The 18,618-nt window shown below is 44.1% G+C and overlaps 1 protein-coding gene across 2 annotated transcripts in view; it reads right to left on the bottom strand.

Annotated features, from left to right (window-relative positions):
* The window catches only part of DMXL1 (Dmx like 1), a 189,355-nt gene that overhangs the window by 52,093 nt on the left and 118,644 nt on the right, over positions 1 to 18,618 (bottom strand). For both annotated transcript variants that reach the window (XM_077290843.1, XM_077290848.1), the window contains exons 17-24: positions 18,372 to 18,587; positions 16,061 to 17,758; positions 11,578 to 11,688; positions 10,536 to 10,705; positions 7,382 to 7,479; positions 6,969 to 7,134; positions 6,530 to 6,785; positions 3,754 to 4,826 (exon numbers count right to left, since the gene is read on the bottom strand). In XM_077290843.1, coding sequence (XP_077146958.1) covers positions 3,754 to 4,826; positions 6,530 to 6,785; positions 6,969 to 7,134; positions 7,382 to 7,479; positions 10,536 to 10,705; positions 11,578 to 11,688; positions 16,061 to 17,758; positions 18,372 to 18,587 — 3,788 coding nt within the window. The remainder of the gene's footprint in view (positions 1 to 3,753; positions 4,827 to 6,529; positions 6,786 to 6,968; positions 7,135 to 7,381; positions 7,480 to 10,535; positions 10,706 to 11,577; positions 11,689 to 16,060; positions 17,759 to 18,371; positions 18,588 to 18,618) is intronic.

The raw sequence follows: 18,618 nt of genomic DNA, 5'->3' as shown, positions 1-18,618 counted from the left end.
GTGTCCTTACAGTAAGAAATCTACATAATCAGGGGATTTTTGTTTCCTTCGAACAGTTACAAAATACCTACAACATACCAAAATCTCAATTTTTCCGTTACTTGCAACTAAGGTCAGCCTTCCAGTCACATATGCGGAGTGTGGGTACGGGTCGAGCTATCTCAGACTTACCGTTAATAGGTATCCTTAATTCGCAGGGTCCCCAGGGACTTATCTCCTCTTTGTATACCTATCTGTTATTCATGGGTGAGGGATCTACCATAGATTCAATTAAGGGGAAGTGGGAACGGCTTCTCCCAGACACACTGGGAGAGGAATGGGATGAAATCTTGGAATCCCCAACTAAAGTCTCCCCATCAGTTAATAATAGGATGACCCAACTATATATCATATATCAATCCTATTTGACCCCGATTCGTCTTTTTAAAATGGGTCGTCTACACTCATCAGACTGCTTGAGATGCCATTCTAGCAATGCAGATTTTATCCACATGATATGGAAATGTCCTATTGTCTTCCAATATTGGAATGAGGTAACGACATTATTGGCATCACTGGTGTCGATCCCTGTCCCACTTGAACCCCTGGTGTGCTTATTTGGAGTATGGGAGGTAGAGACTTGGGATCATCATACGGGAATTTTTCTGAGGGAGACGCTGTTTTTGGCACGAAAGGTGTTGGCTCTGAGATGGATGGGTGGTTCTTGTCCAACTCTTAGAGCATGGGTGGACTTGGTAAATTCCATTATTCCGTATGAGCGGACACTGTACCAGAATAGAGGTAATCCAGCTAAATTTGAGAAGATATGGGGAAGATGGAACTCCTCCTGTCATACTGTTTAGGTTAAATAACTTAACAAATATACAAGGAAAAGGTGTAAGATTGCGGACATTGTCTACTCACAGGGTAGAATCTATCTAGAACTCTCCTTTAAGCGGCAGCATGTTAGTTTTAGAGGTTTTATTAGAAGTTAATGTAGTTAAAGTTTGAATAGGATATAAACAAATGATTGACATGCATTGCTTGTAACCTTTACAATATTCCAGACATGGCTATGTGTGGTAATTCTATGTATCTAATGGATAATAATGAATATAAGCAAATGTATGTATGGTTCATGCTGTAATCAATAAACGAATTTAAAAAAAAAGATGGAGCGGGAAAGAAAGGTGTCAGACGTCCATGGGGCTGATGGTGGACGTCCAGGTCTCCTCAAACCGACAGGCTCTGGAGGGCGAGTGGGTGGGGAATGGAGCTGGGACCAAACCTCTAAGCATGCTTGTGTGCTAGGATCATGGTCCTGCTGTCGGATCTATGAGGATACGGGGTGGCAGTACACGCCGTACTCATAGTCCATAATGTGGGATTACAGGTGTGACTGTTCACCCTGTATCCCTGCTCTTGTGGCCTGAGTTGAACAAGGCTGGACGGAGAATCCTGTGACCCACTAGCAATTGCGGTCAGGCACGGACACCAAGGACGTGACATCCTGGTGAGGTCCGCCCCAGACTGAGACAGAGGAAAGCCCATCCAGGGATAGTCATAGGTCTCGGTCTCACCCGGGGTAGGGACTCCTGGACAGGGAGTTGCTGCAGCTGACAAGAGGAAGCAGGAGGACGGGAACGCTCTCCTTATAGTATTAGGCCTGGGAGCAGACCCACTAAATGATGCCCGAAGGTTAGGGGAACAGGAGAGAGGAGTAATAGACTGCATAACAGAGTTACTCACAGCAATAGTAGAGTCCTGTAGACTGCTCCCGGCTGTAGCTGCGACCTGCATCATGGCACAGGTCCAGGGCACCAGAGATGAGACGGCAACCTAGGGAGGATGCAGGGGACCCCGCCGGAGAAAGCATGTGCTGTCATGGGAAAAAAGGGATCCGGCTGCAGTCTGGATGAACCGCCGATGATGACCGCTGAAAAGGCGCTGGAACGTGCGCCCTGCTGCGATGTGGCGCCAATCAGCGGCGTAGAAGTCATGGGCCCGGGAGCACCAAGATGGCGCCGGTGGGCGGGGAGTAAAGAGACTGTCGGACGGGAGAAAGCCCGCCCCAAAAAACGGAAGTGGAGGAGTACCGGAAGTAGGCCCCGGCAGAAGCCGGGACCTAAATTAGAGGCCGGCACCGCCGGAAAAGAGACCGCGGCCCCGGAGCAGTGCGCCGCAGAGCAGCGCGGTCAGAGGGAGTGAAATTGCCAGGGTCGCGGTGCCGAAGTAGGCCCCAGCTGAAGGCGGGGCCTAAATTAGAGGTCGGCGCAGCCGGATAGAGGAGACGTCGCCTCACAGCGCCGAAGCCCGTGGAACGTACGTAGCGCGGCAGCCTGGCAAGGCCGCCGCGCAGGCACAGGATGCATTGCAGCCGCAGTGGGAAGCGGTGCCCCTGTAAGAGGTGACATTGCGGCCGCCGAACAGAGCGGCCGCAGGGATGAGGGGGATAGCTAAGGGGGAAGCGCGGCGGCCTCCACCGTGCGAGATAAGCTCGTCTAGGGGCCCCTGGGATCCCTATTAAAATAAGATCAGCGCCGCCATAGAGGGTCGTGCAGCGCGCCTTTAGGAACTTCTACTCCCCCACAGTGTGAGGGTGGCAGGGAAAGATCTAGAGGATATAGGGAAAATACTCACCTAAACATCCCACGTCGTCCGCTACTAACCTGAGGGGAATGAGACGTCCACGGAGCTGTAATGGACGTCCTCGTCTCCTCCAACCGACAGGCTCTGGTGGGCGAGTAGATGGGGGACGGAGCCAGGACCGGACTTCTGAGCACGCTTGTGTGCTAGGCTCTTGGTCCTGGAGAGGGATCTATGAGGATACGGGGTCGCAGTACACACCGTACTCATAGTCCGCATTGTGGGACTACAGGTGTGACTGTTCACCCTGTATCCCTCCGGAAACCTGAAAGGAAACGACGCACATTGAGGTAGATAAGGGTCTAGTGAAAGACCCGTGTCCACCTCCTACTGACACTAAGCTAAACTGAATATCCTACTTCCTGTCGGTAGGGTGTACACTGCAGAGGAGGAGCTAACTTTTTTATTTGCATAGTGTCAGCCTCCTAGTGGCAGCAGCATACACCAATGGTTCCTGTGTCCCCCAATGAGAGGCGATAGAGAAAAAGGATTTATAAAATGTTACTTTAAAAACAAAGCAAAACATATTTCACTATTTTTTCTCCTTTACAAGTTGCCATATTTTTGCATAATGAACTATCCATAAATGGCACCTTTTTGAGGCACATGATGTAAATTTATAGCGAGGTTTTGCATGTTCTTTTGTGTGGAGGCACTAAGTAATTCCACCATTGGGTTTTGGGCTATGCCTGCTGTATAAATGACTTGCTGACATTATGAAATTACATCTATATTACAGCGGACTGCTGCTGATGACAGTGGCTTAGTTCCTGTGCCCACAACATCTTTGTGCCGTAATAATACGGTGTGTTATCCATATGCATACACTGTATGTACAGAAAAGATTTAAAAGCGTTAAACTGGAACAATTCTAGGTACATATGCTATCCGCCAGCCCCCTCCGGGCAGTTTCCCCATCTACCAGCCACACTCTATGCTCAGGGTCAGTAGTATTAAGTGGCTGGACATGGTAAATGTGCTTTAAGTGGGGCTGCAGGAACGTACACAGCCCCAAGAGCACTGATACATGAACAGTAAGCCTGTTAGCACTGTACTCCAGTTTAAGAATATACATTGCATCTTTGTTAGCAACATTAACACCTGAGTGACTGAAACAAGAGAAAGTACCTGCTGAGACTCCTGAAGAAGCAATATCAATTCCATTCGTACAGAGGCCAGCCCACCACCATGAGATCCGTGCAGGACACAAAAGCTCAGAAACATCCTCAGAAGGGACTGGGATTTTAGTAACCACTGTCGTCTCTGAAGAAGCTCTTTCCTTTGCTTCGTCGCCACTTGATCACAAGAATTATCTGAACTGTCCTCATAAGAACAATCAGTAGCTCCGGCAGAACTGAGCTCATCCAGATTGGCACTGTAGTCACATATCTTCTGTAAAGCGACCACGGCTTTCTCCAACCAACTATACAGCTGATATCGCAGTTTGCCACCATCCACTTCATAACCAGTAGATAATGTCCGTAGCTCACCAGTAAGGATCTTCAGACATGCTCTGAACTTTAGCTGAGCAGCGATCACATCTTCAGAGTGACTGAGGACGTCATTTTCATCAATGCTTAGAGATTCTGAGTAACTAGTCGCGGTTGCCTCAGGTTTGTCACTTTCTGTACTTGGTGAAGGCTTTAATTCTTTCATTGACAAGCCCGAGCCTTCGGACTCCTCATCTGTTTCACTGTCCCACTTTAATTCCAAAGGTTCATCTTCAATGACCATGGATGGCTGACTCCAGTCAAATAACAGGGCAGAATTCTGCCTCTTCTCCGAGGATCCATCAGATATTCCATTGACCAAAGAGTTTGACCAGTCAAATTCACAAGCCGAGTCTTTCTTCTCACCAAGTAAAGGAGACAATGGTGTAGACAACTTGCTTGTATCTGCTAAACTTGAAGTTCGAACCAATGGCTTTGATCTCTTTACTACCTTGGGCATTTTCGATAACACTTCGAGGGCCAACATTGGACAGCCGGCTTTTAAGTGAGCATGTGCAGTAGTGAAGAAAAGTCTTCTTTCCCCCAAGTTAATTTTGTCAGTCAAGCCATTTTCAACAGAGAGACGCATTTTGGTAGAGGACGCCTCTGAAGATCCAAAATGTCGCCTTAACAACATGGGGTGAGTTCTTAAGAAGTTGTAGAAATTGAAAACTGATGGTTCGCAGCTTGATGAGAGGCTCCAAGAGTCATCTGCAACGTAATAGCAAAAAATAACAGGTAAGAATAAAAAATGGCTTGAAAAACAAGACTACTAAGGAAGCAAAGTCAGGTTTCATAGGATAAATCTTTGGTAAAGATCACTTTCTATCATTTGCGTCACCTAGAATAATTCCCTAATACAGTAACATGAGGACTGAGGGAAATGCCAGATTCATGACTCTCTGTCCTATGGACGCCTTGGCAAAAACACAGACGGTAATTTACAAAACATTAAGTCTGTGACAGCACGGCAGGACCAGGTTGACACAAAACAAGTCAGCAAATGAAAGCAGCTCAGGTTTGCAGAGAACGGACAACTCCTCGCCGTCCTGCATATTCCTGTCTGCACATTGCTACAGCTAAAAGGCCATTTACAAGAAGATCATCAATCATCCTCATCAGCATCCCAGGCAGTGAAATTAGGCCACTATTTCTCACATTTCCATGTGACACTTTACACTCAAATAATGGAGCTCTGACGGAATACTAATCTGCCTTAAAGGGTTATTCCCACATCAAAGATCCTATCCCAATATGTAGTAGGTGTAATAAAAATTATATTAGCAAATACCTACAATTAAAAATGTATAGTTTTTCTGATTTGCTAGGGTTCTTTCCTCATGTGCAGGGAATAGCAAGACCTTATGTATCCATGGTTACAACCATTAGCAACTAGCTAGCTAACTGTCACTTTATCAGTGGCCGTAACCATGGACACCTAAGGTCCTACTAAAGCCTGCACATGAGGAAAGACTTAGCGAATTAGAAAAACTAAACATTTCTAATTGGAGGCATTTGAAAATATTAGTATTACACCTACTACATATTGGAGATCGGACCTTGGAGATTGGAATATCCATTTAAACCTTACATTTTACCTTCTCAATCCTCCTCCTTCAATTTTCACCTGTAATTTACGATCAGTGAATCTTTTCTGCAGGTAGCCATTTTTCTTTGCCAAGGCTGAACTATAAAAGACACTTTGAGATCTAGAAACCTAAAAACATTACCATCTATCCGGAGAATGGGACCCTAACGCACCCTGCGGTCAGTGGAGAGGAGCTGAAACTCCCACGATGACCTCTCCACTGATATCAGCATACCACGTGGCGTTGTTCTCAAGATAGATGCGAGTCCCATTGGTGAGACCTACATTTACTATACACGGTATAGCCATAAGTGTACAAGATGAGAATATCCCTTTGAAAAGAATCTGGCAGCTTTTTCGAACCCCAGCCCCCCAAACAGAGGTGTGTATAGGTAGTAAAAACACGAGTGAATCCATACCTTTATGAAGCAGAAACGCTGCTCTGCTGCAGGGACATTCACTTTTGAAGTGATATGCAAACAAATCTGGAAGTGCTCGGGGATGGACAAAGCACTTCACTGACTTAGCTCCATTTCCCCCACCCCTACGAGGTGGCTGACTGTAAGCAGCACATAGATTACCTAGTGGTGGGCAGGAGTAGGTAAAGAATGGAGATGGTAGCCGAGGCAGTGCTCTGTCCTGACCAAAGCACTTCCAGCCTCAATGGCATATCACTTGTAAAGTGCATTCATCTTCCACAGAACAGCATTTTTATCTACTAAATGCATGGACTCACTTGTGTTCTTACAACCCACACACGTACTTTGCTGCGTGGAGGGGTGGGTGGGTAAAAAAGCTGACAGATTTCCTTTAAAAAAATATTTACCTTCTTCATCTCTAAACAAATGTTTCAACAGGGTTTCTAATGATTTTTTGTAATTCTCCAAAATCCAGTAAGCCATGCTGCGCACAAAGGGGTCAGGATGCATTGACGACAGAGTGGGCTCTCGGCCAGATGACTCAATGCCGAGTACTCTCTTTTGCAAGATTGATTTATAAGTTGAAGATTTTTCAAAGTCAGATTCATAAAGTCTCGATATAACAAGAGCGAGCTGGATGTCATGTAACTTTTCAAGACAAACCTGGAGAAAAAATATAGTAAAGCATTACAAACTTCTAACCAATTCATGGAATACAAGCAGCCGTTCTACTGGACAATGACAGCATACCCTTTTTATGTAACTAACTTTTTATGATATTATTAAAAGATTATGGAATAGACAGTACATGAGGAATTCCTAATGATAAGTCTAATTCCTTCCAACCTCCACAGCATCCTTCAGAGATCCAGCAAGAAGGAAGAAAGCAGCAGAGTGCTCAAAGCGCTGTTTGCCGAGGAGAGAGAAAGCATTCTTCAGAGCAGCCTTCCTCCACCTCTCTTCACTGAAGTTGTTTCCAAAAAACTTAGTCATTCTTGCATCTTTCTGAGACCTAACATAAGAAACCAAGAAAGAAAAAATATTGAAGTATTGCCCTTGTACAGCAGTCTGCATCTCACGGTCGGCTATAACATTTCCTTACACAGTAGCAGAACTTATAGCTCATTCTCAATGCCCTCCATTCTCACACATACGGACAGGTCCAGTTGAAAAGCAAAATCTCACCAACTAAAACATTCAGACATGTCTCTACTAAAAGTTACAAATAAGCTTTACAAAAGAAATAAAATGCAGCTCACCTATATAGCCCCCATATAACAGCTTTCTTCTTCATGGCAAGGTAGAATATTGCAGCATCTAAGGGATCGTTGTTTCTCTGGAAAGCTGCCTTAGCAATCTGACAATTAGAAATGGAAATAAACAGCATAGCATAAATATAACATAGTATAACAGCAAGATAAACAGGTCTATAAGTTTAGCTGTCATTCATTTATATTAATCACCAGATATCAGAAAACCGGGATGATATCAATATCCTCTTGCACATTCAAACTATAGCAAATATTTTCCTCTATGCAATATGTTTTTCCCTGTCGTATGGTGAATGGCTTCTCCCCTGATGATCATGCCAAAGAGAAACGTGTTCGGAGATATAATTTCGGGGATGAATAAGGTTTAACCTCTGAAGGGATCCGGAAGCAGGATGATGGTTGGCGCACTTGAAGCTCCCCCTTCTGTAAATATGGATACCCTCTAACGGTGGAAACCTTTCAACAAAAGAAGCAATAGGAACGGGTGAGATTGTTCCTTTTATTCAACTACCAGGGCAAGGAGAGTTGTATATATTGGAGCACCCCAAGCATTGGTTATGTGGAGGTTGATACAATAAGCCTTTGGTAGTGTTGGTTTTTTCTTGTGTGATTTAACCCTTGAGGCTGCTCATAGTGTTGTGAAAGAGAGCCTTATCAGTTACTTGTAGTATTCTTTGAATAGATGCTTTTTGATGTATAAACCACACGGTGTTGAATAATTGTCTAAGTGTTTCTGGTGGGATATTTTTGGGTCAATGGATTTTATTGTCTAAATTAAAAGTTATGTTTTAATACTTTAACAATTTTACCTTGCGAGTTGGATATTTTGAATTCATTGGTAATTTTTTCAAGTTTAGTAAATATTTTCTTTGCCATACAAAGCATCTGAGGGATAGAATCAGTCCAGGACGATAATAACCGCACTTACGCACAGTAAAGTAGAGCTTTTCCATCTTTTAGCTGGGAGAATTACTTACAGATTCCCCCCAGAGTCAGTAATCCAGTGTGGTCAAGTGTAATGCATACATACGATTTGGGGAACGCAGCCCACTACCAAATCTCCTAGTGATACAGCCGGCAATGCAGGGATCAGTGAGGAGTCTGCCTAAATCACTACACGTCTTCCATCTCCCACCTCTTACTATAAAGTAACCAATCACCCGAAGCAAGAATTCGAGCTTCCGCAGGACTCTTTAATATTTGCTACCTGATAGCTGACAGGGCTGGACGCACTCCTGGAGATCTGCTGGCCGAGGATTTACACCTCTAGCACTTCTGATCTCAGACACCAGGGATGAAGATGGTCAGGAATCAGAATTGATGTACAGATTTGCAAACATCTAGTTATTTGTTAAGTGGTGTAGTACAAAAGGGGGTAAAAGGGGTGATTAATAGGAGACTTTGCTTCCTCTCAGTGACAGAGCCAAATTTTAAAAATCTGACCAGAGTCTCTATGTGGTAATAACTCTGGAACACCGACAAATCCCAATGATTTTGATATCGTTTTTTCATGACACATTATACTTTATGATAATGGTAAATTTAGGTTGATTTGTTTTATGTTTATTTAAAAAAAAAATCAGAAATTTGACAAAAAATGTAAAAAAATTAGCAATTTTCAAACTGTTAATGATTATCCCTTTAATTCAGATAGTCATACCATAGCAAAGCATTAATAAATAATGTTTCCCTCATGTCTGCTTTACGTCAGCACCATTTGTAAAATGTTATTTTATTTTGTTAGCATTTTAAAAGGTTTACAAATGTAGCAGCAATTTTTCATTTTTTCAAGGAAACTTACAAAATAGTTTTTTTTGGGGGGGCCTATCCAGGTTTGAAGTGACTTTAGGGGTTCTATATATTGGAAACCCCCAAAACTGATATCATATTAAAAACAGCACCTCCTGACATACTGAAAACTGCTGTCAAGTAGTTTATTAACCCTTCAAATGCTTTTCAGGAATTAATACAAAGCGGCATGACAGGAATTAAAAAGTTGATTTTTACCACCTAAACGTCGCTGACTTTTTTACAGGTCAGTGAAGCCGGCAGACTCTAAGGGTACCGTCACACGGTGCAATTTTGATCGCTACGACGGTACGATTCGTGACGTTCTAGCGATATCGTTACGATATCGCAGTGTCTGACACGCAGCAGCGATCAGGGATCCTGCTGAGAATCGTACGTCGTAGCAGATCTTATGGAACTTTCTTTCGTCGCTTGATCACCCGCTGACATCGCTGGATCGTTGTGTGTGACAGCGATCCAGCGATGTGTTCGCTTGTAACCAGGGTAAACATCGGGTAACTAAGCGCAGGGCCGCGCTTAGTAACCCGATGTTTACCGTGGTTACCAGCGTAAAAGTAAAAAAAAACCAAACAGTACATACTTACATTCCGGTGTCTGTCCTCCGGCGTCTCAGCTTCTCTGCACTGTGAGCGCCTGCCAGCCGGAAAGCGAGCACGGCGGTGACGTCACCGCTGTGCTTTCCGGCTATGGCGCTTACACAGTGGAGAGAAGCAGAACGCCGGGGGACAGACACCGGAATGTAAGTATGTACTGTTTGGTTTTTTTACGTTTACGCTGGTAACCAGGGTAAACATCGGGTAACTAAGCGCGGCCCTGCGCTTAGTTACCCGATGTTTACCCTGGTTACCCGGGGACTTCGGCATCGCTCCAGCGCCGTGATTGCAAAGTGTGACCGCAGTCTACGACGCTGGAGCGATAATCGTACGACGCTACGACGTCACGGATCGTGCCGTCGTAGCGATGAAAATGGTACTGTGTGACGGTACCCTAAGGCCGCTATTTGCTTGTGAATTGCCATGACATACATCAGGACCACACAATCAGGATCTCAGGGTGCCGATGGGGATAAAGAGGGAGAAGCCACACTCTTTTTAAACATTTATATGATAAGTCATTATTGACAGCAGGATCTTCGGGATTAAACAGATATGGACGGTGCAAACACTGATTGTGGCTGATGCAGCAAATTGTCAGCTATAGTGTACAGCCGACAGCTGCTGGATTGTCACCTGTATGGGGATGCTATTCTCTTATCAGCTGTCATTAAGGGGTTAAATTCGCATCACAATAATTATCAATATGCTTAAAAAAAATTGCAGTATTTCCAGCATACCTTTTCAATGCATCTCCGTAAACTGTTTGTGTTTCGGACCCACCAGCCTACCCCCATTGCTCTGAGCTCAGCCCAGGTAGGGTCACCTTTCTGCATTGCTGGGAGAGTGGCAAGGAGCTCTTCCTCTGCCACAGAATGAAAAGCCCAAGCAAAATCTCCTGTGGACAAGCCTAGAACGGATGAAAATAGTTAGAAATTACATCAGTGTACACATGTACTGAAAAAATGTACCCTAGAGAAACCAGTATAGTTAAAAGAACTGGTCATGAAAAAGCAGTATTTACCTCGTCCTACTGCCATGGTGGTAATCTAGAGAAAATACTGTCCCAAACATATGCAGCTGTCTAACTGGATGGTCGGCTGCAGGGAGAAAATGAAGTTCTATTCCCTCAGCAGCCACTCGCTTCAGTCATTGGGACGGAGCCGCTAGAGGCGAGCAGTCATTGCTCCACACAGGGAGAGCGCTGTAATCACCCCACTGACCCCTAACCGGCATCCTGCTCTGTCACAGAAAATGGCTTTAGGGTATGTGCACACGTTCAGGATTTCTTGCAGAAATTTCCTGACAAAAACCAGACATTTCTGCCAGAAATCCGCATGAGTTTTTTTCGCGTTTTTTACCGGAGCATTCCCAATGCATTAAATAGCGGGAAAAAACGTGAAAAATCCGCAAAATTTATGAACATGCTGCTTTTTCTACCGCAATGTGTTTTTTTAAGCGGAAAAAAAACGCATCATGTGCACAAAAATTGCGGAATGCATTCTAAATCATAGAATGCATATGTATGCGTTTTTTATGTTTTCTTTATTGCGAAAAATCCCTTAGTGTCAAGCGTTTCCATTTTTCTGCTTTCAATGCAATGAATGGTTTATAAGCCGTAACACCCCCCCCCCCCACCCCACAGAGAATAAAAGTATAAGCACATAAAATGGTGAATGATTCAACTCAAAACACTGTCCATGGTCAGAGTGACGGACTCCCAGCGATTTTCCTTTTACACGCCTGCACTTATGGAGAAGCTGCACTACACAGCAGAGATACCTTGATGAGAAAGCTGAGCTCTGTAAGCCGGAGGAAGGGAAGTCGTGAGAAATGTATGAAGACGAACCGCCAGGAAAAACTTCAGGCCACATTCATCAAGGGTCTCACCTCCTGTCAGGAAGAGTTTATCAATTCATAAGGTTACACTGGACGCACTGGCTTGAGAATAATTAAACATTTTATTATCTAATATTGATCCCAGAAATAAGTGATTAAAAAGCAATTTATATAAGAAAACTGAGAAGTTTGTTTTGTAAAGTTACTATTAGATTATAGATACCGCTAGATGAAAGTTGACCAGATCCATATTGATCATCCATTATGTACAGCACAGAGCAAAAGTTTGGACACACCTTCTCATTTTACTTAACAAAAAAGTGTGAAACAACTGAAAATATGTCTTATATTCTAGGTTCTTCAAAGTAGCCACCTTTTGCTTTGATGACTGCTTTGCACACTCTTGGCATTCTCTTGATGAGCTTCAAGAGGTAGCGCTTTTGGTCACATCCGGCTGTCCTTGACTTTTCTGCTGCAAATACGCTGCAAGAAAAGCCAACCTGCGTATTTGCAGCGTATTTTCACCACCCATTCAAGTCAATGGCTGGAAAAAGATGAAAAATCGCTGAAAGAAGTGACATGCCCTATGTTAAAAAAAAAAAAAAAACGCCGCAAAGCACAAAATACTGATTACACAAAAATCCAATGTGTGCTTTCTGAAATCTCATAGGCTTTTACTGGTACTCTAAAAAGCAGCTGAAAATTAGCATAAAAAAGCAGCAAAAAAAATGCCCTGTGTGAATTTACCCTTAAACCGCTTTTTTTCTGCTGCAATAAGAGTGAACTGTAAATCCACAAACACCATCTTTATATCATATCTGTTGCTGCATTTCCTGAATGATTAGCATTTTAGTTCATATGCAAATGAGATATTAAGGGCTATGTCTAGACGTGACAGAGCACTGAAGAGACACTGCCTTTTGATTTTGCTTCCCTGCTCAGCTCCAGCCTCTTTACCCTGATTTATAGGTCCTTGCCTGGCGTCACACTGGCAGTAAGCGATCAGACAAGTGAAAGAGGCCGGTGCTGGCTGGTGAAACAACCATGGGAGGAAGGCTCAGGAAGTGATCTGTCACAACCAGGGCACTTACAGGGGGTTGTCCCACCTTAAGAGCATATAACTAAGCAGAAACGGTGGAAATACGTGGTTTTTTAATTTACAGTTATTAAAAATTATGCTCCACTCAAAAAATAACAAGGTTTCATCTTCTGAAGTATGGCCCCTGGCATTATTCCATCTGCAAGCATTACCCGTCCTCCCAGTGGGCGATCAGCTGGCCGAGCATCATAAGAGTTCCCCACAACTCCCCACCCTCAGTGTGTACAACGTATGCTCGCTGCGCTGCCCTCACATAGGTCTGACAGCACGCACATTGGTGAGACGCATGAACATGTCAGTGATTCACCCCCCTGCGCTCACAGGTCTGGGTGAGATCATTCTGCTTCACACACCTGTCCGATCGCGACTGCAGACAGACGCTTCCCGCACTCACACAGGTCTGACTGTGAAGCACATATGCTCCTATCTATAACATTGATAGGAAGGGTAGATCCAATGGAGAGCAACTGGTGCATAGCACCTATATTCTGCCAAAAAAGGTGGCGTTGGTTGGATAGAAGTAATGGTACTTTTCGTTATGGTGGGTGTACTTTCTGTAAGTATGCTGAAGTGAGAGCAACCTTCGAGCGTGCAAGCACTGGCAAAAGCTACCATTCTAGACACACTGCCAACTGTAAAACAAAGAGTGTTATCTACCTAATCAATAATTAATAATTATATTAGCAAAACTAAAAGAGTTGAGAAGAAGAATAGGGAACCACATAGGGGACATTAAACATGCAAGGGATACACCCAGTTCTAGACATGTAAGGCTACTTTCACACTAGCGTCGTACGACGAATTGCGTCGTACCGACGCTAGCAGTGAATGCGCCGCACAACGGGAGCAGCGGATGCTGTTTTTCAACACATCCGCTGCCCCATTGTGAGGTGCGGGGGCGGAGTTCCGGCCGCGCATGCGTGGTCGGAAGAGACGGGAACGACGCACCAAAAAACGTTACAAGCAACGTTTTTTGGTGGAGACGGTCCGACGCAAACGTCGCACGACGGTTGCGACGTGTGGCAATGCGTCACACTGTGTCGCTAATGCAAGTCAATGGAGAAAAAACGCATCCTGCAAGCACTTTTGCAGGATGCGTTTTTTCTACAAAAAGACGCATAGCGACGTGCAGTGCACGACGCTAGTGTGAAAGTAGCCTAAGAGAAAAACATCATGGTGACCTCAACTCATTTTCTTTTTGTATCACTGAAGTGGAGGGAACTGGGATTGCAACATTCTTCAGAAGGAATTAAAATGGATTCACAGATTTGATTCTGTACACCCTTAAGGGCTGAATGAGCAGATTTAGATGCTACATTTAGCTCCCTTTTTGCACCTTTCTCTGCCCAGTCACTATTTGCTAACTTCTAGGCTTTTTTTTGAAGAAAACCTGTTATCTTAGAAAACTGACCCTAATGGGTTACTCTTGACCTTTCCCCATTGTGCGATAGTGCTTACACATTTTAATAACATAATGTTTGCCCTATTTATATGTATGGATTGACATTTATTTAATTAAACATGATACATTCTTCTTTCTCTCATTTTTTACTAATGTGTGAGATTTAACATAAGTTTTGCCAGTGCCTCAATAACTGCAGCATACTGAATTTAGGCTGCAGCTCCGGAGGTGGCTTTTTGAAACACATGGTTAATCCTTTTATTCCCACTGGGTTATTTATTTAATACCGACCAGCATAAACATTTTTTGTTGACATGCCCCTGGAGCGCGGCTTCGGATGCGTATCTTTGTCACCTCTGGCGGTCGCAGCTGATCCGGTATTTGGAACATGGCCTCTGGCACGCAGTCTCTGCTGCTTACTACATCCGGCAGAGGCAGACACGTCCAGCATCTAGAACACAACCTCCGACACGCGTTTGTCATATCTGGTACATGTATTTTCTTCCTCCATTTGTGTGCAAAGCATAGTTTGACTGGATGCTTATTTACACCAGTGACTTGGACACTGCACATGCGCCATGGTGGTGCAACTCAGGTGCAGCGTGTTAGTAATGGAGGCATGTTATAATGGAGGGCATGCATTGCATCATCCAGCACAGCATCAGGAGGGATCGATCCTCGTGGTTGAATATATCATTGGTGTTATGATGGGCTAATCAACAGCAGAATTTTCATGAGCCAAGTATTTTTTCTTGCTATTAGTGCCACTCTTCATATATCCTCCTGATGAAGCTGATATAGGGGAAATGTAAGGTAAGCACCTTTGCCTGTTTTTCTGGTGTTTTTTTCTAGAATAGTGGAGGATTTTTCCTCCTTTTGTGGTTTTTCCTACAGGGGAAATGTGTGGAGTGTTCTGAGAGTGTTTAACCTTTTTATAACTAAAAAAGTTTTTTCCAAAACCCCTGAGTAACCTGGCAACTCCGGGGTTTGGTCAATATATATTAGTATTTTCGGAACAATAAGAGTAACTGCAAACTATCTTTACCATCTATCTGCAAAGTATACTTAATATCATATATAATACTGCTGATCATGATACATCAATAAGGTTGCAATTTTTCCCCTCTCCCGCCCCCCTTCTTTGTTGACACCTGATATAACAATTTTTTTTTATAAGGTATAGCATCAATAGAGACACAAAGGACTGTCGTCGGGAGCGGGGGAACCATTTTGCGCAGGTCTATAGGGCGCCAACCCGTGCTGGTAGGTAGCTCATTTGTAGGGTAATTTTGCACCTTCCCATTTCTCATACCTTCTAATATATCCTAAGCACATGTGCATGTCAATGTTTGGGCTGACAGCCATAGAAGCAATCCTGTTATTGCATTATAGTTATTCTTTGCCCTACAGACCAGAGATTATATCCCACTCACATATAGTCTTGTTTTTTCCTTTCCCTCTAATCCCAATAGGGCAAAATAGGGTTAGAAGGGACAGCCAATGACGAGCATGGGCGCTGATGCGCAGGTCTTAGGGTGCCAACCTCCGCAGCACGGCAGGAAAAGTATAGCAACCATATAGGATCAGGCACATCCCTGGTTTCTAATTTTAAAGGGTGATGGTGGTTCTTTTTTCATCTGTGGTCCATGTCACATTTTACTATTAGTAGTAATAAAGGTTATATTTTATGCATTATAAAGTACAGAGGACAATGTGGTGATTTCTTCTTATAAATACTTGTACAGAGATAATTTGTCTAAAACTGTGCCGTATTTTAAGGAATAAAAAAAATAATTCTCAGTCTAATAAATCACTACAGTAGCATGGTGTCAACCCCCCACACGTCCCCCGAGGAAAAAAAAACAAGCAGCAACAAGAAACTGATGAGCAGACACCTTAGAAAGGTTAAAGCATATGTGTATTACCTTGACTCCGGTCTCGGCTCTCTCCGATATCTGTACTTGTCGTGGCAATGGTATCTGCCAGGGCCATCAGAGACATCTGCTCGATGCGAGTCAGGCCAGGTAAGCTGGAGTGGAGCAAGTGTCTAGAGAGAACGGTAGAATGTTCTGGGCCAAAGTACGTGGGGCTGTACTGAGACAGGTCGATGATTTGCGGCTTAGTGCTTTCTTCATCGGAGTCCAGGTTTGTAAGCTCATCAGCACTCAGAGTCGGTGCCTGGAAGAGTTCATCGTAGTTTTCGCCATTTGCATTGCTATCCGTTTGCTTGTTAGAGTTGTTGTGGTTGCTGGATTTTTCTACTGTGGATGTGAAAGAGGAATCTTCATCAGCAGCCAGAAGTGCATACAATGGTAGGGGAGGCACAGAGTCAATTTCTGTGTAATCTGCAGTCTCTGGCTTACTGAACGTTTTAGGATCTCGAGAAGTGCTTCCACTGGCGCTGATTGAGAGTGATCGGAGCCTGCGCTCCGGGTTGGGTTCATTGTCGTTAATAGAGACCACTTCCCCAGCAATGCACTTTACCAGGTGAGATAGGATAGCTTTCGCTCTGCGCACTTTTCCCAGATCCATTAATTCTAATAATTGCAATGGATGGTACTGAGGTAAAATGGGAAATAGAGCATGAGCAGCTTCAAAGAGTCCAGAGTCTTCCATCTCTACAGGGAGATCGTACGCAGTTCTCTTTCCCATAAGTTTTTGTGCTAAGCTAGTCATGGATCTTGTCATGGCTTTCTTTGGTGGATAGAGACCAGATGCAACAGACTGGCTTTGTTTGACCAAATTAGTGATAGATGGGGTGCTTCCGTTATAAGAATCTGTGCTGGATGAATCCTGCTTAGAGAAAGGCTGCCACTGGGAATAGACATGCATTTCACAATCCATCCCCACAACAAGTATGCCATCCCGAACCCAAGACAAGGACACGGGCAAAGGAAGGGAGCCCTCCACAGAAGACACCAAGTCAACGCATCTCAATAGCACAAACCTAGGCTGAGACGTGTTTTTGGCTGTATTCCAGAGCTGCAATGCAAAGTCTTCCTTACTAGGGTGTTCTGGTAGTTTTCTGGCAACCTGGCCGTACATAAGTAGTTTGCAACCAATGCCGATGGTTAGAATGTGTGAGCCATCCTCCCGGGACATCCAGTCTAAATGAACCAAGTGTTTGGTGCTGGGTTTAAGATGCTTGTTGGAAGAGAAAAACACATCTTGCTTATTGTAAGCTACAAGATTATTGTCGATACTGATTCCAGTCTCTAGCATTGTACTTAGCTCATCCAAATGAATAGTCTGTTCCAGGATCCAACAAGAGCCACCTGTGGATTCACATTCAAAGATGCTCACATGCATCAAAAACTCATTAGCGGAGTTGCTGGGTTTATTTGGTGTCTGCTTGAATGCTACGGCCAAGCAGTTTGTGTGCGCACAGCTCACCTCTATGGGCCTGCCGGGTACACTCACTGTGCTGACTTGTAAGCCATCCTCATTCAGCAGGGGCCATTCATCCCATGTGTACACAATGCCGTTCTCCACATCAGATGGAGAGAGTGAGAGGTCTGAATCCACCGTGCACCTCCAGAATCTCACTTTGCCATCCGAGCAAGAAGTGGCTAAAAGGTAAGGAGCGTTACAAACGGGGTATATTGAAGAAGAACTCAGGTGCCCTACAATGGAATGAAGAAAATAATCATGGTTAATAAATGTCTATGGAGCTAGGTCCTTTATTCTACAGAGCGACAAGCAGTAAATGTTAATCAGACCACTGATTTCTAGGGTAAGGAGAACAAGTGCTCTTTTCCCTCTCCACGGGAAGAAAAACAAAGTGATCAACAAAGGGATGATCGTCAGCTTGCTTCAGTGTAAGTCTAGGTACTGCTTCTCATTAGACAAGATTAAACTTAACAGTCCTTATAAACAGCCACAGTGCGCATTACCCACTGGGCACCCAGCGTCTGCACCATCCTAATACTTTATTGCCTACCGATAAGCTGTTCTCAGCAGAGGCAGCCGACAGATGTAAACAGGTGCGGAGCTAAACAGCATAGCGCCATCATCTGTGTAGTGGCCACTGCCAGGTACTGCAGATCCGATCCGATTCTAAGCCAGCGCTAAAAAACAGCTAATCAGAAAGGATGCAGGGTGCTGGACCCCTATTGATTTGATGTGGAAATGGTACGACTGGAAGACAGTAGTATCTGTCCCAACACAGGATTGATCTATGGCACACCCTCAATTGTCCTCTTTTTTTAATTAATAAAAAAATAACCATGTTATTACCTGCAGATGGTTTAACACTAATTATTTCCACGCCATCAGGCAAAGGTATTTCTTGGCTATACACAAGCTCGGACGAAAGGGACATTTTGCTGGTACTCTGTAAATTTGCCTTGCAGGTCTGGTATCTTTGAGTAAGTGGAGACTGAACCTTTTCTCCAGAAGCAGAACTATAAGACTCCTCTCTTGGCGGACTATTTTCACAGACAGATTTTTCCTCTGTAAAATAAAAGAATGAATAGTAAAGCAA

This window comes from Ranitomeya variabilis, chromosome 1 (assembly GCF_051348905.1).
Source record: "Ranitomeya variabilis isolate aRanVar5 chromosome 1, aRanVar5.hap1, whole genome shotgun sequence".
Classification (NCBI taxonomy): Eukaryota; Metazoa; Chordata; class Amphibia; order Anura; family Dendrobatidae; genus Ranitomeya; species Ranitomeya variabilis.
This window is presented reverse-complemented; position numbering and strand designations above follow the sequence as displayed.